Genomic DNA, 23,133 nt, shown 5'->3' on the forward strand with positions numbered 1-23,133 from the left:
ATCTGTCCGGCGCCATCTTGGAGAGGCACCTAATCTAATCGATAACTAATCGTAAACTTGACTAAAAAATACAGGTTGGACAGCAAATGAAAGATACATTAGTTCTTAATGCAACCGCTGTGTTAGATTTTTAAAATTAACGTTACAAGACATACAGCGTGCGTTACAGCGAGACCATGCCGAAATTAATGGCGGACTAATAATTTTACATTTTTCCACAGAAATACGAAATAACATCATAAATAGCTCTTACTTTTTGATGAGCTTCCATCAGAATCTTGGGCAAGTGGTCCTTTGTCCAGAACAATCGTCTTTTGGTTGAAAGATGTCCTCTACTCCTGTAGAATTAGCAGCTAACGCTAGCGATGTACCGGAAAGGTGCCCAACTCGCGCTAACGCCTGACAAAGAAATTCCAGAAAATCGCAATAAACTGATATAAACTGCTATAAGTCGGTTTAAATTAACTACTTTATGAAGTTTTTAAGACAAAAAACAAATTAAATCAGAGCCGGAGATATAGAACTGCTAAACCGAAAGCTTTTCAGGACGCCATGCTGGTGTCCCTCCTGCGTCAGGCCCCGCGTCGAAAAGTTCGGTCCTTCCGTTCCAAGAGGCTTTATACTCCCCCAGATGGTGCTATCCACTCCATTCAAAGTCTCACCGCTTACTGACATCTAGGGGAAGGCGTATGCAGTGCATGTAGCCCCATAGCTTACAAGGGAATTTATAAACCGACCCTGGAACAGAGACCTCGATTTCAGAAATCTCACTTCTTGACAGGAAGTGTGCTGCAGAATGAGTTCTGTTTCACTCAGAGAAATAATTCAAACGGTTTTAGAAACTAGAGAGTGTTTTCTATCCAATAGTAATAATAATATGCATATTGTACGAGCAAGAATTGAGTACGAGGCAGTTTAATTTGGGAACGATATTTTACAAAGTTGAAACAGCACCCCCTATATTGAGAAAAGGTTATTAAGATGCTTTAGATGTGGCCTACAATAACCATTGTAGGGAAAAAGCCTAAATTAGATCAATTCATTTTTGTAGTAATTGTTATTTTGGTGGTTTCTAATACTTTAAACCCTTTTAATTATGTATAATGTACATATACAGTGGGGCAAAAAAGTATTTAGTCAGCCACCAATTGTGCCAGTTCTCCCACTTAAAAAGATGAGAGAGGCCTGTAATTTTCATCATAGGTACACTTCAAATATGACAGACAAAATGAGAAAGAAAAATCCAGAAAATCACATTGTAGGATTTTTAATGAATTTATTTGCAAATTATGGTGGAAAATAAGTATTTGGTCACCTACAAACAAGCAAGATTTCTGGCTCTCACAGACCTGTAACTTCTTCTTTAAGAGACTCCTCTGTCCTCCACTTGTTACCTGTATTAATGGCACCTGTTTGAACTTGTTATCAGTATAAAAGACACCTGTCCACAACCTCAAACAGTCACACTCCAAACTCCACTATGGCCAAGACCAAAGAGCTGTCAAAGGACACCAGAAACAAAATTGTAAACCTGCACCAGGCTGGGAAGACTGAATCTGCAATAGGTAAGCAGCTTGGTTTGAAGAAATCAACTGTGGGAGCAATTATTAGGAAATGGAAGACATACAAGACCACTGATAATCTCTCTCGATCTGGGGCTCCACGCAAGATCTCACCCCGTGGGGTCAAAATGATCACAAGAACGGTGAGCAAAAATCCCAGAACCACACGGGGGGACCTAGTGAATGACCTGCAGAGCTGGGACCAAAGTAACAAAGCCTACCATCAGTAACACACTACGCCGCCAGGGACTCAAATCCTGCAGTGCCAGACGTGTCCCCCTGCTTAAGCCAGTACATGTCCAGGCCCGTATGAAGTTTGCTAGAGCGCATTTGGATGATCCAGAAGAAGATTGGGAGAATGTCATATGGTCAGATGAAACCAAAATATAACTTTTTGGTAAAAACTCAACTCGTCGTGTTTGGAGGACAAAGAATGCTGAGTTGCATCCAAAGAACACCATACCTACTGTGAAGCATGGGGGTGGAAACATCATGCTTTGGGGCTGTTTTTCTGCAAAGGGACCAGGACGACTGATCCGTGTAAAGGAAAGAATGAATGGGGCCATGTATTGTGAGATTTTGAGTGAAAACCTCCTTCCATCAGCAAGGGCATTGAAGATGAAACGTGGCTGGGTCTTTCAGCATGACAATGATCCCAAACACACCGCCCGGGCAACGAAGGAGTGGATTCGTAAGAAGCAATTCAAGGTCATGGAGTGGCCTAGCCAGTCTCCAGATCTCAACCCCATAGAAAATCTTTGGAGGGAGTTGAAAGTCCGTGTTGCCCAGCAACAGCCCCAAAACATCACTGCTCTAGAGGAGATCTGCATAGAGGAATGGGCCAAAATACCAGCAACAGTGTGTGAAAACCTTGTGAAGACTTACAGAAAACGTTTGACCTCTGTCATTGCCAACAAAGGGTATATAACAAGGTATTGAGATAAACTTTTGTTATTGACCAAATACTTATTTTCCACCATAACTTGCAAATAAATTCATAAAAAATCCTACAATGTGATTATCTGGATTTTTCTTTCTCATTTTGTCCGTCAAAGTTGAAGTGTACCTATGATGAAAATTACAGGCCTCTCTCATCTTTTTAAGTGGGAGAAATGGCACAATTGGTGGCTGACTAAATACTTTTTTGCCCCACTGTATTTAACGATTACTGAAGTGAAACCGTTCATTTCCAAGTTTTTAAAAACATTTTATTATGCCCAATGCAATGTGAATATGCTAGCTCAAACTTCCCATTGTTGCAGCTGACTTGGGCCACTCAAATAAAATAAAATGCTTCATAAAGAACAGGTGTAGACTAACAGTGAAATGCTTACTTGCGGGCCTTTCCAAACAATGTAGGGAGAAAAAAATTACATTTTGAGAAAAATTCTAAAATAATATAATAATATTTTTAACACTAGGAATAAATAGAAAAATAATAACACAATGAATAAATACACAATGAGTAACAATAACTTGGCTATATAGACAGGGTACCCGTTCCAAGTGGTTGTGCAGGGGTATGAGCTAATTGAAGCAGATATCAAGATAACATGCTACAGATCAATTAAATCAGGCTGGTTTGGACACAAAATAATTAGCAAGCTAGCTATCTAGTAATGCTGTACAATAAAGCTGTCATTTACAATCAATGATGTAGTTATGAACACAAGTTGTCCAATTTTCATATAGTCAAAAAGTTATGGCGCTAACATTTTGTCCATTTTATAATGAGGTTCACACTTCTATTGCCGGTGTAATTTGCTTGCTTTGATCTTTGGTTATTTTCTGTATAGAATAACATGAAAAGTGATCAAAAATATGTAAAAGCATTGGGTAGGTGTAGATGAAATGTATACCAATACAGTTACACCAATCCACTGCTTTTAAATCTTTGAGGGGGTGTGAACAAGCACAGAGGCGAAGAATGGTTACGGAATTGGGCTCCTGTCATGCTATAGTAGCCTAGCGCACCCAGTTATCGCTTTCTTGGTCATCAATCACCGTTGAAGCTGATGGAGGACTTCTCAGAATATTCTGTTCTCCCCGACTTTTTAGCTTTTATTTGATTGTTATATGCAGTATAGTTCAATAGACACAAACTGTTTTTCCATCCGTAAATTACCACTTAGACGGCCCGCCTAAGAATTTTCTATTCAGAACAAACCCTGTAATTAATTCCAATGACAGTAATTTTCTCCATATTACAAATATATGTATCTACTTCCCCAGAGTTGGGTGAACAGGACCAGCTAGCATGCTAACTGTTCCTGTAGACGTCCAGTCACACACTAGTTAGCATTTGCTTGTGAAACTATATCCATCTAACTTTCTTTATACTGGACACAGAGACATTCCATTTTATCCACGGTGGTATTCTGTTACAGCTAGTGATATTCATAAAAAAAACATTTTCAAGGCCTCCCGGGTGGCGCAGTGGTCTAGGGCACTGCATCGCAGTGCTAGCTGCGCCACCAGAGGCTCTGGGTTCGCGCCCAGGCTCTGTCGCAGCCGGCCGCGACCGCGACCGGCAATTGTGCATCGCTGTCCGTGGGGCGATGCACAATTGGCCTAGCGTCGTCCGGGTTAGGGAGGGTTTGGCCGGTAGGGATATCCTTGTCTCATTGCGCACCAGCGACTCCTGTGGCGGGCTGGGCGCAGTGCACGCTAACCAAGGGAGCCAGGTGCACAGTGTTTCCTCCGACACATTGGTGCGGCTGGCTTCCGGGTTGGAGGCACAGCGCGGCTTGGTTGGGTTGTGTTTCGGAGGACGCATGGCTTTCGACCTTCGTCTCTCCCGAGCCCGTACGGGAGTTGTAGAGATGACACAAGATAGTAATTACTAGCAATTGGATACCACGAAAATTGGGGAGAAAAGGGGGGTAAAATTTATTTTTAAAAAGAAGGAAAAAATATATTAAAAAAAATAAACATTTTCAAATGGGCATTTTTATTTTCGCGGACCCCTGCAATACCTCCACGGACCCCAGTTTGAAAACCCCTGCAGAAATACAGTCTGGAATGACAATAACTATAGTAATATAGTAATACAAAAGTATTTACACTATAGTAAACTATAGTGGTTTTTCATGTGGTTGGTGGTGAAGAGTAAAAAAGTTTCCAATATGTGGCAAATGGCCAATATGTAAAACATTCCTTATTTTCCTCATAGGGTGTGAATTTGAGAAATTAGGCTGGTGGGGAAGGGAAGTTTCCTCTGCGCAATGTCTGTGTGTCTGTCAGTTTATCAGCTCGCTCTATCTCTACCTCTATCTCTCTTTCTCAGGGAACCTGAGGAAGAGGGGAAGACTGAGCAGGTGCCCCATGGTCAAGACACAGACAGTCTGGACGGAGGCGATGCCACCATGTTCTCCCTCACCGACATCATGTAAACACACACACGCATGCACGCTCGCACACATGCATGCACACACAAAAAGTAATTATTCTCATTCTTGTCCTCTCAGGGATGAGGATGCTGAGGAATATGCTGCTATAAGGGTCAATCTGAAAGGTGCCCCCTCCAATCCTAAGAGGTCCTTCATACTGCTACGCTGGAGGGAGTTCTGGTTTGCGCCCGTCACGGGGTTTCTAGGCAACGTGCTGATGTACTTCCTGTTCCTCAGCCTGTTTGCTTACGTCCTATTGTTGGACTTCAAGCCCCCGCCCCCTCATGGCCCGTCCACCTTAGAGTTTGTTCTCTACTTCTGGGTCTTCACCCTGGTCTGTGAGGAGTTTCGACAGGTAGGACGCATCACATGTAAACACACACACACGCACACACACACACACACACACACACACACACACACACACACACACACACACACACACACACACACACACACACACACACACACACACACACACACACACACACACACTAAAACATATAAATATATAGTCAGTTAAAAAATGATTGGCATCATTTGATAAAGATGAGCAAAATAAATAATGCAAATATCGAACTCTATTGTATGCGCAGAAATGTTACACTCGCCACATACGCTGCTGCTACTGCTTCACATACACTACTGCTACAGCTCAGTCTAGTATCTGTCCTTTGCCTAGTCACTTCACCCCTACCTATATGTACATATCTACCCCTGTACTGTATCATGTTATTTTTGTTATTGTTATTTTTACTCGTTATTGTTATTTGTTATTCACTGTGGATTGATTCCTTGTGTCAGTATTAAAAAAAAACATCTTTAACTCCGCATTGTTGGAAAAGGACCCATAAGTAAGCGTTTCACTGTTAGTCTACACCGGTTGTTTATGAAGCACGTGACGAATAACATTTGATTTGAAAGAAGGATGCATATGCAGAACCTACTGTAAAATATGGCGGTGGATCTTTTATGTTACGGGGCTGTTCTGCTTCTACTGGTCCTGGTTCCCTTGTTAAGTTCAACGGCATCAAAAAAAGTCTGCCAAGTACCAGGATACTGTAGCTAAAAACCTGGCTGCCTCTGCCAGGAGGCTGAAACTTGACCCTAAGGGGATCTTTCATCAAGACTATGTATATATCAAAATTCCATAAAGAAATGGTTAATTGACCACAAAATCAACGTTTTGCAGCTGCAATCTGTCGCTGGACTTCAACCCCATTTGAAAACCTGTGGTTTGAATTGAAGAGGGCAGTCCTTGTGCAAAGACCGAAGGATATCAAAGTTCTGGAAAGATTCTGTATGGAAGATGGATCCCTCTCAATGTGTTCTCCAATCTCATAAAACATTATAGAAAAAGGCTAGGTGCCGTTATCCTCGCAACGGGGGGTGCACAAAGTGTTGAAAACAGGGACCCTTGCCAATCATTTTGACAGGTTCTTTTTGAGATTCTGTTGTATTACTTGTTAAAGGTGCTATACAGGATTTTTTTGTTGTTGAATTTTTGCATTGTAATTTCAGAAAATTTCCATAATATACTGTATCTGCTGCTAATAGCGGAATGATAGTGTTTCATAATATTACTTATCCACCAGTGTTGTTTTTGGCTGTGATATTTGCCTATTCATTTCTCCCACCAGAGTGGCATCTGTTGTCAAACTGGGAAAGCTGTTCTGACTCTGTGGCTGTGTTATCTAGTGGAAATCATTGTACCATCTAAATCGCTGTGAAATACATTTTCAATAACACAAAATATAGTTTTTACAGCTGTTTGAAGCTGGTGGACCAAAAAGGGTACAATTAGTCGTGGCTGAGTGTGTGCGTGGTGGTGAGTGTTTGTCCGCACCACCCTCTGTAGGGCCTTCTGGTCGAGGTTGGTGCAGTTGCCATGCAAGTGATACAACCAGTCAGGATGCTCTCGATGGTGCAGCTATAAAAGGATCTGAGGGGCCGTGCCAAATCGTTTCAGCCTCCTGCTGGGTTGAGAAGACCATGTTAAAGTCCTCAGTGATGTGGACACCGAGGAACTTGAATCGCTCTCGCTCTTGCTCTCGCTCGCTCTACAGTGCCGTGAAAAAGTATTTGCCCCCTTTCAGATTTTCTGTATTTTTCATAATGAATGTTATCAGATCTTCAACCAAAACCTAAAATTAGATAATGTGAACCTGAGTTTACAAATAACAAAAATGTATGCTTATTTTATTTATTTAATTTACAAAGTTATGCAACACCCAATTCCCTACGTGAAAAAGTAATTGCCCACTTACTCTCAATAACTGGTTGTACCACCTTTAATGACTGCAACCAAATGCTTCCTGTGGTTGTTGATCATCGCTGTAGAGGGATTCTGGCCCACTCTTGCATGTAGAATTGCTTTAACGCAGCGACATTGCCGTTTTCTCAAGCAAGAACTGCTTGTTTCTAGTCCTGCCAAACATCTCAATTGGGATTAGGTCTGGACTTTGACTAAGACATTCCAAAACTTCAAATGTGTTGCTTTTTAACCATTTTCATGTAGACTTAATTGTGTGTTTTGGATCATTGTCTTGCTGCATGACCCAGCTGCACTTCAGCTCACAGACGGATGGCCTGACATTCTACTGTAGAATTCTCTGATAGTGTAATTCATGGTTCCTTCTATTAAGTCAAGTTGTCCAGGTCCTGGGGCAGCAAAGCATCCCCAAACCATCACACTACCACCACCATGCTTGACCGTTGGTATGAGGTTATTACTGTGGAATGGCCAGACCTAATCCCAATAGTGTCAGGACTTGAAGAGAGCAGTTCAGGCTTGACCGTTGGTATGAGGTTATTACTGTGGAATGGCCAGACCTAATCCCAATAGTGTCAGGACTTGAAGAGAGCAGTTCAGGCTTGAAAACCCACACATGTCACTGAGTTGAAGCAGTTCTGCATGGAAGAGTGGGCTAAAATTCCTCCACAGCGTTGTGAGAGACTGATCAACTACAGGAAGCGTTTGGTTGCAGTCATTGCAGCTAAAGGCGGCACAACCAGTTATTGAGTGTAAGGAGGCAATTACTTTTTCACACAGGGGCATTGGGTGTTGCATAACTTTGTTCATGAAATACATTTTATAAGTATGTAATTGTTGTGTTATTTGTTCACTCGGGTTCCTTTTATCTCATATTATCTTTTGGTTGAACGTTCAACATCCAAAATATGCAAAAGTAAAGAAAATTTGAAAGGAGGCAAATACTTTTTCTTTGCACTTTGTGTATATATAGCTCAATATGTATTTTTTGGTCATCTTTATCAAGGCTGCCATTCATTTTGGAGGTGACAATATTTTTTAAAATTATTGCTCTCTCCCTCCCTTTCTGTCCTTCTCTCTATCTGTCAGACGTTCTTCAGGGGCAGCACTACTTTATATCAGAGGATGAAGCTCTACATCCAGGACATGTGGAATAAGTGTGACATCACAGCCATCTCACTCTTTGCACTGGGCATGTGCTGCAGGTGTGTGTTTTTACATGTATATGTGCACGTGTTTATGGCTGTGTGTCGATGTAAACAGAGCTTTTTTTATTTCTAATATTCGTTTTTTTTCAATCACTTTGGCACGTTTTCCAGATGTAAGTGGTATATTTTTCAAAACTCTGGTAAGTACAAAACTCTAAACTGATAAGACAGGGAGAATTACAAGTGTTATGTTCAGAACCTTTGATTGAGCATTCATTGGGGTTTCACACATCTTTCACACCTGAGTCATTCATGCAAAATCAAAGTTTGTCCGTGAAATACCATGAAAACATTTTTTGTCACCAGCTTATCAGGTAATGATAGGCTCACCATTTAGTCATTTTAACTACCATTTAATCCAATAGAAAAAAATACAAGATAAACATTTCAAAACTGTTATTTTTGAAGTACTGAAGAAGAAAAAAATGTTACATGGTAAATATAATTTTCCATACAATATATGACTAACCTGACATTGCACAGTTTTTTTTTTTTTACAATCATTTGTATCCAATGGCAGGTTTTGAGCATGTTGAGAAATATGTCAGTCTTAGTTTCATTATTCTTATACAGTACATACGTAGGACAAATCATCAGAAATAGGGGTATTGTAATGCAGTTGGCTACTGTAAATACGTTGAATGATGTTGTATGCCTTTTCTGCTCCATGAAACATTGTACAAGATCACCTTTTCTACGTGACTTGTCAACTGATTCAGTATTGCCTGTCTCTCTGCTTGAAATTCCCCAGCTCATCAGATAATGAGTGGAATATATTGTTATATACAACCCAGTTATTTCAGCAGTGCATTCTACTCTACACTATAATTCCAAAGGGTAGTACATATAGTGACTCTTTCCATTGTGTCCTATTGAAAAACAATGGCTGTTGGAGAATGAGTATTTACAGCCACATCCATATACGATTCGGTTTGACCTTCCAACTTAAAGGGTAGGTAGCTAAACATAACCACATGTAACATATGGATTTGCATTAGTATACGCATCAAAAGTCCCAATATGAAGTTACACGTCGCTTTTCTATTTTTCAAGTTATTACATAAAACCGCCAAAGTCAATATTGGAAAATGTTTTTGTGGAGTGTGACATTATATGAAGGACCCGGCAAGCCATGCTATTCCCAATAATGTAAATTCTAACAAATATCAAATGTATAACTTCAAATTAAACCAAATAGTTTGCACACTTGACTACTAGTTTCAATTAAATTTTCAGACAACTTACAAGCAAATACTTTATGAATGTATTGTTACAAATCAGCTTACAAGGTTGCTAACGTTAGCCCTACCAGCCTGCTGTCTACATACCACCACAGACCGATGCTGGCACTAAAACCTTGCTCAATGAGCTGTATACCGCCATAAGAAAACAGGAAAACGCTCATCCAGAGGCGGTGCTCCTAGTGGCCTGGGACTTTAATCAGTTTGACCTAATTTCTATCAGCATGTTAAATGTGCAACCAGAGGGAAAAAAATTCTAGACTACCTTTACTCCACACACAGAGACACGTACAAAGCGCTCCCTCACCCTCCATTTGGCAAATCGGACCATAATTCTATCCTCCTGATTCCTGCTTACAAGCAGAAATGAAAGCAGGAAGCACCAGTCTATAAAAAAGTGGTCAGATGAAGCAGATACTAAACTACAGGACTGCTTTGCTAGCACAGAACAGAATATGTTCCAGGATTCTTCCGATGGCATTGAGGAGTACACCACATCAGTCACTGGCTTTATAAATAGGTGCATCGAGGACATCGTCCCCACAGTGACTGTACATACATACCCCAACCAGAAGCCATGGATTACAGGCAACATTTGCACTGAGCTAAAGGGTACAGCTGCCGCTTTCAAGGAGCAGGACTCTAACCCGGAAGCTTATAAGAAATCCCGCTATGCCCTCCGACGAACCATAAGACAGGCAAAGCATCAATACAGGGCTAAGATCGAATCGTACTACACCGGCTCCAACGCTTGTCGGATGTGGCAGGGCTTGCAAACTATTACAGACTACAAAGGGAAGCACAGCCGAGTGCTGCCCAGTGACACGAGCCTACCAAACAAAATAAATAACATCTATGCTTGCTTCCAAGCAAGTAACACTGAAACATGCATGAGAGCATCAGCTGTTCCGGATGACTGTGTGATCAAGCTATCCGCAGCCGATGTAAGTAAGACCTTCAAACAGGTCAACATTCACAAGGCCGCAGGGCCAGATGGATTTACAAGGACGTGTACTCTGAGCATGCGCTGACCAACTGGCAAGTGTCTTCACTGACATTTTCAACCTCTCCCTGTTTGAGTCTGTAATACCAACATGTTTCAAGCAGACCACCATAGTCCCTCTGCCCAAGAACACTAAGGTAACCTGCCTAAATGACTACCGACCCGTAGCACTAACATCTGTAGCCATGAAATGCTTTGAGAGGCTGGTCATGGCTCACATCAACACCATTATCCCAGAAACCCTAGACCCACTCCAATTTGCATACCGCACCAACTGATCCACAGATGATGCAATCTCTATTGCACTCCACACTGCCCTTTCACACCTGGACAAAAAAAAACACCTATGTGAGAATGCTATTCATTGACTACAGCTCAGGGTTCAACACCATAGTGCCCTCAAAGATCATCAACAAGCTAAGGACCCTGGGACTAAACACCTCCCTCTGGATCCTGGACTTCTTGACGGGCCGCCCCAGGTGGTAACACCACGCTGATCCTCAACACGGGGGCCCCTCAGGGGTGCGTTCTCAGCCCCCTCCTGTACTCCCTATTCACTCATGACTGCACGGTCAGGCACTACTCCAACACCATCAAGTTTACTGATGACACAACAGTGGTGGGCCTGATCACCGACAACGATGAGACAGCCTATAGGGAGGAGGTCAGAGACCTGACCATGTGGTGCAAGGACAACAACCTCTCCCTCAATGTGATCAAGACAAAGGAGATAACCACATCACCAACAAACTAACATGGTCCAAGCACACCAAGACAGTCGTGAAGAGGGCACGAGAAAACCTACTACCCCTCAGGAGACTGAAAAGATTTGGCATGGATCCTCAAAAGGTTTTACAGCTACACCATCGAGAGCATCCTGACTGGTTGCATCACTGCCTGATATGGCAACTGCTCGGCCTCCGACCGCAAGGCACTACAGAGGGTAGTGCGTACGGCCCAGTATATCACGGGGCCAAGCTTCCTGCCATCCAGGACCTCTATACCAGGCGGTGTCAGAGGAAGGCTTTAAAAATTGTCAAAGACTCCAGCCACCCTAGTCATAGACTGTTCTCTCTGCTACCGCACGACAAGCGGTACCGGAGCACCAAGTCTAGGTCCAAAATGCTCCTAAATAGCTTCTACCCCCAAGCCATAAGACTCCTGAACAAATGGCTACCCAGACTATTTACACCCCCCCCCCCCCCCCCCCCTTTACTTTATTAATTCTACCTACATGTACATATTACCTCAATTACCTCGACATCGGTGCCCCCGCACATTGACATTGACTCTGTTCCGGTACCCCCTGTACTGTAAATAGCCCCACTATTGTTATTTACTGCTGCTCTTAAATTATTTGTTATTCTTATCTCTTACTTGTTTGTTTTTTTGTTGGTATTGTCTTAACTGCATTGTTGGTTAAGTGCTTGTAAGTAAGAATTCCACTCTAAGGTCTACCTACACCTGTTGTATTTGGCGCATGTGATAACATTTAATTTGAATTCTGCCCAAAAACAAATACAATTTCTCTCAACCAGTGGCATATGGGCTTTTTAGGTGAGCGCTGATGACATACTGTGATAAACAGTGCCCATTTTGTCAAAGGCAGGGGTGCTTGTCCATTCCCAGCGCACCTCTTCAGGGTGCTGTTGGAGAGACGCATCGCTGCGGTGCTCCACCAACATTCCGTCAAAAAAAGTATCTAACATAAATCATGTAGAAGATATAGGATATGGTAGAAAGAGTATGTAGCCTTTTCTGTAGCCCACAGGCTGGAGATAAACATTTATGACTATGTAATGAGACGGACACTTTTTACATCATGCCGTTTTCTCCGATCAAGTAGCCTAACCTAAATGGCGCCCAATCAAATAACTAATGTTAACAAACAACGTATGTTAAAAACAGGACAGTTCAAAGTTAAATTGATAATATGGAATGGACAATTACAGCTGTTGTTCAGGAGTTTCACCCCATTGTCATGATTAGTGGTTTCAAATTTGTATTTTCGACAAGCTGATCATAGCGAAAAAGAAAATACTTCTATATTTCCCGCTGTGTAAACACATTGCAAACAGGCTCACGATAAATCCTGATAAAGTTGGGTAGCTGATATTCAGAGCTTATTGGCCAAATTGATTAGTCACAGGAATCAGGACTAATAAATCCAATGCAATGGCCTGTTTTACAAATGATGAGCATTCATAAAATTCCATTGCTGTCGACATGGTAGGCTACACCCCGGTAAGCACGAGCCAACATGTTTTGGATGTATTTTTTGGTGTTCTACAAATGGTAGGCTTAGCACATAGATGGGCGTTCCTAAAATTCAATGTCAGGGGACACTGTAGGCTACACCTCAATAAGCATGGGCCAATGCCTTATCCGTTTTCTTTTTTTGGTGCGGTCCAGACCAGCCTTGATTTCAACGTCCACCATCCGGACCAAATCTGAACCAATCATAGACGTCTATAAATTTAAGTTTCATTCAGAACCAAAAATTTGCCTGATTTCAACATTGGGAAAATACATATTTTCAATGTCTGGAAAATACGTATTTTCAACATCCGAAAATAACTATTTTCAACTTTCTTTCAGAGCCGACTATAACCAGGTGTTTGTTGTGTGTTCTAGAATGTTCCCATGGTCCTATGAGTTTGGCCGGGCTGTGATGGCTGTGGACTACATGGTGTTTACCCTCCGTCTCATCCACATATTCGCCATCCACAAACAGCTGGGACCCAAGATCATCATCGTTGAAAAAATGGTGAGGGCAATCTAAAAAGAGGGATGAAACCCTTTTTACTACAGTGCGTCTACATCAGGGATTGACAACTTTCATGGTTGCGAGGGCCACAAAAAATTGGTAATGAGGGGCTCTGCGTACCCACATACATGCAGTCAAAGTCCTAGCCTTAAAGCTTTTTGGGAGCCCTAGTAAAATTTAGTTTTAGAGTTCATTTCCTGCAATTCTACACATTTTGCCATGGGCGTAGAGAAAATGTTGCAATTTTAAAGCAAGTTTGCTACAATTTGAGAGAAATAAAATGAGATGGGGCGGAGAAGAATAATCTCATATAAAATATATTTTGATTTGTGTAACACTTTTTTGGTTACTACATGATTCCATATGTGTTATTTCATAGTTTTGATGTCTTCACTATTATTCTACAATGTAAAAATTATGAAAACCCTGGAATGAGTAGGTTTGTCCAAACTTTTGACTGGTATTGTATATACACTGTATGTGTATACAGTGCCTTCGAAAAGTATTCAGACCACTTTACTTTTTCCACATTTCGTTAAGTTAAGCCTTCATTAATTTCCCCCTCATCAATCTACACACAATACACCATAATGACAAAGCAAAAACAGTACTTTGTTGAAGCACCTTTGGCAGCAGTTACAGCCTCGAGTATTCTTGGGTATGACGCTACAAGCTTGGCACAACTGTATTTGGGGAATTTCTCCCATTCTTCTCTACAGAACCTCTCAAGCTCATTTCTTCACAGCTATTTCCAGGTCTATCTGGAGATGTTTGATCAGGTCTAAGTCCAGGCTCTGGCTGGGCCACTCAAGCACATTCAGAGATTTGTCCCGAAGCCACTCCTGCTTTGTCTTGGCTGTGTGCTTAGTCTGAGGTCCTGAGAGCTCTGGAGCAGGTTTTCATCAAGGATCTGTGTACTTTGCTCCGTTCATCTTTGCCTCGATCCTGACTAGTCTCCCAGTCCTTGCCGCTGAAAAACATCTCCACAGCATGATTCTGCCACCACCATGCTTCACCGTAGGGATGGTGCTAGGTTTCCTCCAGATGTGATGCTTGGCATTCAGGCCAAATAGTTCAATCTGGGTTTCATCAGACCAGAGGATCTTGTTTCTCATGGTCTGAGAGTCTTTAAGTGGCTTTTGGCAAACTCCACTTTTACTGAGGAGTGGCTTCCGTCTGGTCACTCTACTATCAAATCAAATTTTATTGGTCACATACACATGGTTAGCTGATGTTAATGCGAGTGTAGCGAAATGCTTGTGCTTCTAGTTCCAACAGTGCAGTAATATCTAACAATTCCCAACAACGACCTAATACACACAAATCTAAAAGGGCGAATGAGAATATGTACATATAAATATATGGATGAGCGATGGCCGAGTGGCATAGGCAAGGTGCATTAGATGGTATAAAATACAGTATATACATGTGATATGCGTAATTTAAGATATGTAAACATTATTAAAGTGGCATTGCTTAAAGTGACTAGGGATCCATTTATTAAAGTGTACAGTGATTGGGTCTCAATGTGGGCAGCAGCCTCTCTGAGTTAGTGATTGCTGTTTAGCAGTCTGATGGCCTTGAAATAGAAGCTGTTTCTCAATCTCAAGGTCCCAGCTTTGTTGCACCTGTACTGACCTCGCCTTCTGGATGATAGCGGTGTGAACAGGCAGTAGCTCAGGTGGTTGTTGTTCTTGACAATCTTTTAAACCTTCCTGTGACATTGGGTGCTGTAGGTGTCATGGAGGGCAGGTAGTTTTCCCCCGGTGATGTGTTGTGCAGATCGCACCACCCTCTGGAGAGCCTTGCGGTTGAGGGCGGTGCAGTTGCAGTACCAGGCTGTGATACAGCCCGACAGGATGCTCTCGATTGCATCTGTAAAAGTTTGTCAGGGTTTTGGTGACAAGCCAAATTTCTTCAGCCTCCAAAGGTTGAAGAGGTGCTGTTTCACCTTCTTCACCACACTGTCTGTGTGGTTGGACCATTTCAGTTTGTCTGTGATGTGTATGCCCAGGAACTTTAAAGTTTTCCACCTTCTCCACTGCTGACCCTTTGATGTGGATAGGGGGGTGCTCCCTCTGCTGTTTCCTGAAGTCCACGATCATCTCCTTTGTTTTGTTGACGTTGAGTGAGAGGTTGTTTTCCTGACACCACACTCCGAGTGCCCTCACTTCCTCCCTGTAGGCTGTCTCGTCGTTGTTGGTGATCAAGCCCACTACTGTTGTGTCGTCTGCAAACTTGATGATTGAGTTGGAGGCGTGCATGGCCACGCAGTCGTGGGTGAACAGGGAGTACAGGATAGGGCTGAGCACAAACAATTGTGGTGCCCCAGTGTTGAGGGTCAGTGAAGTGGAGATGTTGTTTCCTACCTTCACCACCTGGGGCGGCACGTCAACGTCCAGGACACAGTTGCACAGGGAGGGGTTGAGACCCAGGGCCTCCAGCTTGATGATGAGCTTGGAGGGTACTATGATGTTGAATGCTGAGCTGTAGTCAATGAACAGCATTCTACATAGGTATTATTTTTGTCCAGATGGGATAGGGCAGTGTGCAGTGCGATGGCGATTGCGTCATCTGTGGACCTGTCGGGGCGGTATGCAAACTGAAGTGGGTCTAGGGTGGCCGGTGAGGTAGCGGTGATATGATCCTTGACTAGCCTCTCAAAGCACTTCATGATGACAGAAGTGAGTGCTACAGGGCGGTAGTCATTTAGTTCAGTTATATTTGCCTTCTTGGGTAAAGGCCTGATTAGTGGAGTTCTGCAGAGATGGTTGTCCTTCTGGAAGTTTCTCCCATCGCCACAGAGGAACTCTGGAGTTCTGTCAGATTGACCATCGGGTTCTTGGTCACCTCCCTGACCAAGGCCCTTCTCCCCCGATTTGCTCAGTTTGGCCGAGCGGCCAGCTCTAGGAAGAGTCTTGGTGGTTCCAAACTTCTTCCATTTAAGAATGATGGAGGCCACTGTTCTTGAGGACCTTTAATGCTGCAGAAATGATTTGGTACCCTTCCCCAGATCTGTGCCTTGACACAATCCTGTCTCGGAGCTCTATGTACAATTCCTTCGACCTCATGGCTTGGTTTTTGCTCTGACATGCACTGTCAACTGTGGGACCTTATATATTGACAGGTGTGTGCCTTTCCAAATCATGTCCAATCAATTGAATTTACCCCAGGTGGGCTCCAATCATGATCAATGAAAACAGGATGCACCTGAGCTCAATTTCGAGTCTCATAGCAAAGGGTCTGAATACCTATGTAACGAAGGTATTTTTGTTTTTAATTGCTAAGAACCTGTTTTCACTTTGCCATTATGGGGTATTGTGTGTAGATTTTTAAAAATGTAATCAATTTTAGAATAAGGCTGTAATGTGACAAAATTCGAAAAAAGTTTGTGTTTATTTATTTATTTATTTCACCTTTTATTTAACCAGGTAGGCTAGTTGAGAACAAGTTCTCATTTACAACTGCGACCTGGCCAAGATGAAACAAAGCAGTTCGACACATACAACAACACAGAGTTACACATGGAATAAACAAACATACGATCAATAATACAGTAGAAAAATCTATATACAGCATGTGCAAATGAGGTAGGATAAGAGAGCTAGGGCAATAAATAGGCCATGGTGGCGAAGTAATTGCAATATAGCAATTAAACACTGGAATGGTAGGGTGTGCAGAAGATGAATGTGCAAGTAGAGATACTGGGGTGCAAAGGAGCAAAATAAATAAATAAATACAGTATGGGGATGAGGTAGATTGGATGGGCTATTTACAGAATGAGCTATGTACAGGTGCAGTGATCTGTGAGCTGCTCTGACAGCTGGTGCTTAAAGCTAGTGAGGGAGGTAAGATTCTCCAGCTTCAGAGATTTTTGCAGTTCGTTCCAGTCATTGGCAGCAGAGAACTGGGAGGAGAGGCGGCCAAAGGAAGAATTGGCTTTGGGGGTGACCAGTGAGATATACCTGCTGGAGCGCGTGCTACGGGTGGGTGCTGCTATGGTGACCAGTGAGCTGAGATACGGCGGGGCTTTACCTAGCGGAGAATTGTAGATGACCTGGAGCCAGTGGGTTTGGCGACGAGTATGAAGCGAGGGGCAGCCAACGAGAGCATACAGGTCGCAGTGGTGGGTAGTATATGGGGCTTTGGTGACAAAACGGATGGCACTGTGATAGACAATCCAATTTGTTGAGTAGAGTGTTGGAGGCTATTTTGTAAATGACATCGCCGAAGTCGAGGATCGGTAGGATGGTCAGTTTTACGAGGGTATGTTTGGCAGCATGAGTGAAGGATGCTTTGTTGCGAAATAGGAAGCCGATTCTAGATTTAATTTTGGATTGGAGATGCTAAATATGAGTCTGGAAGTAGAGTTTACAGTCTAACCAGACACCTAGGCATTTGTAGTTGTCCACATATTCTAAGTCAGAACCATTCAGAGTAGTGATGCTAGGCGGGCGGGCAGTTGCGGGCAGCGTTCGGTTGAAGAGCATGCATTTAGTTTTACTTGCATTTAAGAGCAGTTGGAGGCCACGGAAGGAGAGTTGTATTGCATTGAAGCTTGTCTGGAGGTTAGTTAACACAGTGTCCAAAGAAGGGCCAGAAGTATACAGAATGATGTCGTCTGCGTAGAGGTGGATCAAAGAATCACCAGCAGCGAAAGCGACATCATTGATGTATACAGAGAAGAGAGTCGGCCCGAGAATTGAACCCTGTGGCACCCCCATAGAGACTGCCAGAGGTCCGGACAAGAGGCCCTCCGATTTGACACACTGAACTTTGTTAGAGAAGTAGTTGGTGAACCAGGCGAGGCAGTCATTTGAGAAACCAAGACTGTTGAGTCTGCCAATTAAGAATGTTGTGATTGACAGAGTCGAAAAGCCTTAGCCAGGTCGATGAATACGGCTGCACAGTAATGTCTCTTATCGATGGCGGTTATGATATCATTTAGGACCTTGAGCGTGGCTGAGGTGAACCCATGACCAGCTCTGAAACCAGATTGCATAGCGGAGAAGGTACGGTGAGATTCGAAATGGTCGGTAATCTGTTTGTTAACTTGGCTTTCAAAGACCTTAGAAAGGCAGGGTAGAATAGATATAGGTCTGTGTCAGTTTGGGTCTAGAGAGTCTCCCCCTTTGAAGAGGGGGATAACCGCGGCAGCTTTCCAATCTATGGGAATCTCAGACGATACGAAAGAGAGGTTGAACAGGCTATTAATAGGGGTTGCAACAATTGCAACAGTGTGTGTGTGTCATTATTGAGTCTGATAGTATAGGCAGTGCCATTGAGGCCATCTCCATTTTGAAGTAGTTCATTTCCTTTTACAACTTCTATGAATTAGCAAACAAACTGAAAGGGTGCAAACAAACCACCCTGAGTTTGTTGTTTGAACAGGTATAAAGCCAAGGTTTGCGATTTACTGCCACCTGCAGTTATGGAATGTTTGCTCACAAGTATAATTCATTGTCTGATCCCTCCTAATATCCGGATGTAATCCTTTCTTAACCCATAGGCAGTCCCACCCATTTGACTACTTAAAAATGGTGAAAGTCCATATTGGCGCTGCCATGCTAAAACTGGCTTTTGGGAAGTAGAGTTCCCAACCTGTCTAGCAAAAATATTCAGGCCCCTTGGATTTCATCACATTTTATTAACATTGATTTAATTGTAAATTTTTTGTCAACAATTTACTCAAAATACTCTGTCAAAGTGGAATATATATATATATCATTATAAATATATATATATATAATTTCTATTCATCTTTAAAAAAATAAAAATAAATCTCCCACTGTAACATTTAGAGTATTTTGTGTAGATTGTTGAAAAGAAATTACAAATAAATCTATTTTAATCCCACTTTGTAAATCCAAGTGGTCTGAATACTTGCAAAGCACTGTCTATGGTCTAGATCCAGGTGCTTGTTTTGGCAGCAACAACTAATATCCAAAAACAAGTAAAAAAATAAATAAAAAAAGGCAATGTCATTTTCTCCCCTTAATATCCTGTTCCCCTCCTGATTGGCAGATGAAGGACGTCTTCTTCTTCCTCTTCTTCCTGGCGGTGTGGCTTATTGCCTACGGCATAGCCAATCAGGCGCTGCTCTACTCCTACGATCCTCGTCCCGGTTGGATCTTCCGCCGAGTGTTCTACAGGCCATACCTGCAAATATTTGGACATATCCCCATTCATGAAATGGATGGTGTGTTAATGTTTGTGTACGAATGTGGTTTGCATGTAACATAGTCCAGGTAACTGCCAAAATAAAGGAAACACGTGAGTAAATGAGGGATACAAAGTACTGTATATTGAAAGTAGGTGGTTCCTAAGTTAATTAAACAATTAACATTCCATCATACTTAGGGTCATGTATAAACATGCCCAGTTGGTCATTATTTTGGCTACCATGGCTAGAAGAGATCTGTGACTTTGATAGAGGGGTCTAAAAGGATGATAGGAGATTTTGTGTGTGTGTGTGTGTGTGTCCACAAAACACCAAATGATGGAATTTCTCATGGATTAAAAGGTGTTGCATCACTCCAGTAGAGTTCTAGACACTTGTAGAATCTATGGCAAGGCACATTGAAGCTGTTCTGGCTCGTGGGGCCCAATGCCCTATTAAGACACTTTATGTTGGTGTTTCCTTTCTTTTGGCAGTTACCTGTGTATATACCTGTATGCACACTGAGCTTACTAAACATTAAGGACACCTTCCTAATATTGAGTTGCACCCCTCCTTTTGCCCTCAGAACAGCCTGAATTCGTCAGGGCATGGACTTTACAAGGTGTCGAAAGTGTTCCACAGGGATGCTGGCCCATGTTGACTCCAATGCTTCCCACAGTTGTGTCAAATTGGCTGGATGTCCTTTGGGTGGTGGACCATTCTTGACACACCGGAAACTGTTGAGCGTGAAAAACACAGCAGCGTTGCAGTTCTTGACACAAACCGGTGCACCTGGCACCTACTACCATAACCTGTTCAAGGGCACTTAAATATTTTGTCTTGCCCATTCACCCTCTGAATGGCACACATACACAATCCATGTCTCAAGGCTTGAAAATCATTATTTAACCTGAGGCCCCTTCATCTACACTGATTGAAGTGGATTTGGCAGGTGACATCAATAAGGGATCATAGCTTTCACCTGAATTCACGAGTCAGTCTATGTCATGGAAAGAGCAGGTGTTCCTAATGTTTATATACTCAGTGTATATGTGTATGTGTATACCTGCCTCTCTCTCTCTCTCTTTCTCGGTTCCTCTATCTCTGTATCCCATCTCAATTCCCTACTCCAACCCCTGCCCAACCTACCCTCTTTGTCGTACCATTTTAAATATGTATTCTGCACACCCCTCCCCCTGCTTCTTCCCATCTCTTTTGAACTCTCACCGTCTCCCTCCCTCCTCTCCCTCTGTCTGTCTGTAGCTGATAAACTGGAGGAGGGGATAGAGTGCACCAATAACGTCACCCTGATTGAGGCAGGTGCAGAGCCCTGCACGAGTACCTATGCTAACTGGCTGGTGGTCATCTTATTGGTCATCTTCCTGCTGGTCACCAACATCCTGCTGGTCAACTTGCTCATTGCCATGTTCAGGTAACGGACCCTCTCGGTCTGTCCCTCTTTCATATTCTGTCCCTCTTTCCCATCTTGCACCCCCCCCAATATGCCTGTTTTCACTCTATTTGTGTTCCCCTTGAGAGATCATCACTCATTCAATAGGCCTCTTTAATCCGTGGGCTGAAGTCCTGAATTCATCTTATCTTATCTAGTTCCTTACTGTTGTTATATTTAAATGAATCAACTTGATATAATTTTGAAGTGTCTTATTTGATACTAGCCCTGCATGTTTGAATGTTGTCAAAATGCCATATATTTTTCTGGCTCTTCTTTCATGTGTGCCATTGGGGCCCAAAACGTAAAAGAATAATAAACCAAAAAGTATAATAAAATCAATCATTTGTTATATGAGCGGGAGTCACCTATTCCCTGATATTCTGCCTGATAACCATTTCTCGCTCTCCTTCCTTCCTTCCTGCAGTTACACATTCTCCAAAGTGCAGGAGCACAGCGACACCCACTGGAAGTTCCAGCGCTACAACTTGATCGCAGAGTACCACTCTAGACCCTGTCTGGCTCCACCCTTCATCATCCTCTCCCACCTCCACCTCTTCATCAAGAGACACATCCGCAGGATCCCCTCTGTCAAGATCAAACACTTTGGTGAGAGACTGGGGGAGGGAGACAGAGGAAGGGAGACCAATGATCAGATCATTCACTTCAAGTATTGAACTTCTAGTATTTTAGAAGTCTACTTCCATTGTCCTTCAAGAGTATTTTTCTAATTTTCTCTTCTTCCCATTTTCTTTGTTCTTCCCTCTTTTCCCCTCCTCTATCCCTCCTTCAGTTCTGGATATCCGTGGCAGGCAGGCCAGTAGACTGAACACATGGGAGGCCATCCAGAAGGAGAATATACTGTCTGCCCAGAACAAACGAGAGCGAGAGAAAGACTCTGAGAGACTCAAACGCACCTCTGTCAAGTCAGACATCGCTCCATCTCTCAACCTCATCCACTTATTTATGTCATCGACTAAATGCCAGATTCATTTAACAGCTTCAGTTAACAGCTCGACTTGATCTGGCCTATGAATAGAATGGTGTAGAATGATTGTCTTCCTGTGTTAGGTATCGGGTCAATTACATTTTAAATTCATGAATCAAACTAATTAATACACTTCCTAAATTGACTGAGAAGTGATAAGTGAATTGACCGCTAATCTGTGTTGCGGTTGTGTCTGAAGGGTGGACAGTGTCCTAAAGCAGATGGCAGAGATCCGGGACCACGGCCGCAGGCTCAGAATGCTGGAGACAGAGGTCAGTGTCAACCAGGGCTGCTGCCCGCAGCTCTCTCTCTCTCAAACACACACACACACACACACACACACACACCCTGCTTTATCTGCGCAGTGGCAACGAGACACGTGCCTGAAGTTTTAGTGGCTCTTAATGGGGGGGGTGGGGGCTTAGTGTGTGTATCTGTGCACGCACGTGTGTGTGTGTACATGACGGGGCCTCAATGTGCCTCCCCTGGTTTCTCCCTCAACATTTGGACTGCAGCTGTTGAATCTGCCTGCTCAGCACTGTATAAAGTCCATCCATCATGGTCACCTCTCTCTCTCTCTCTCTCTCTCTCTCTCTCTCTCTCTCTCTCTCTCTCTCTCTCTCTCTCTCTCTCTCTCTCTCTCTCTCTCTCTCTTGCTGTCTCTCTCTCTCTCTCTTGCTGTCTCTCTCTCTCTCTCTTGCTGTCTCTCTCTCTCTCTCTTGCTGTGTCTCTCTCTCTCTCTTGCTGTCTGTCTCTCTCTCTCTCTTGCTGTCTGTCTCTCTCTCTCTTGCTGTCTGTCTCTCTCTCTCTTGCTGTCTCTCTCACAGTTGGAGTACTGTTCTAGTGCCCTCTCCTGGATGGTGCAAGCTTTCTCTCAGAGTAACTTGCTAAAGCCCACACGTCCTCCTCCCGCTCTCCGAGGTAAGGTTACATACAGATATGTAATACATATGATATAGGTTACACATATGTTGCCTCCTACCTCCGAGAGACCTTTCCAGTCATGGGATATAACATTTATATTAACTTTATTGATCCCCAGTCAATTTTATTACTTGGTTTCATGTATTAATTCCAGTTTCTGTTGTTTTCT

At 42.9% G+C, this 23,133-nt stretch overlaps 1 protein-coding gene across 1 annotated transcript in view; it reads left to right on the forward strand.

The window, feature by feature from the left end:
• Positions 1-23,133, forward strand: part of LOC139574378 (transient receptor potential cation channel subfamily M member 4-like) — a 75,659-nt gene that overhangs the window by 47,213 nt on the left and 5,313 nt on the right. Inside the window, exons 17-26 of the mRNA XM_071398900.1 lie at positions 4,849-4,950; positions 5,030-5,306; positions 8,313-8,428; positions 13,310-13,442; positions 19,467-19,641; positions 20,866-21,034; positions 21,480-21,661; positions 21,846-21,978; positions 22,240-22,312; positions 22,868-22,961. Coding sequence (XP_071255001.1) covers positions 4,849-4,950; positions 5,030-5,306; positions 8,313-8,428; positions 13,310-13,442; positions 19,467-19,641; positions 20,866-21,034; positions 21,480-21,661; positions 21,846-21,978; positions 22,240-22,312; positions 22,868-22,961 — 1,454 coding nt within the window. The remainder of the gene's footprint in view (positions 1-4,848; positions 4,951-5,029; positions 5,307-8,312; positions 8,429-13,309; positions 13,443-19,466; positions 19,642-20,865; positions 21,035-21,479; positions 21,662-21,845; positions 21,979-22,239; positions 22,313-22,867; positions 22,962-23,133) is intronic.

This window comes from Salvelinus alpinus, chromosome 1 (genome assembly GCF_045679555.1).
Source record: "Salvelinus alpinus chromosome 1, SLU_Salpinus.1, whole genome shotgun sequence".
In the NCBI taxonomy this organism is placed as follows: Eukaryota; Metazoa; Chordata; class Actinopteri; order Salmoniformes; family Salmonidae; genus Salvelinus; species Salvelinus alpinus.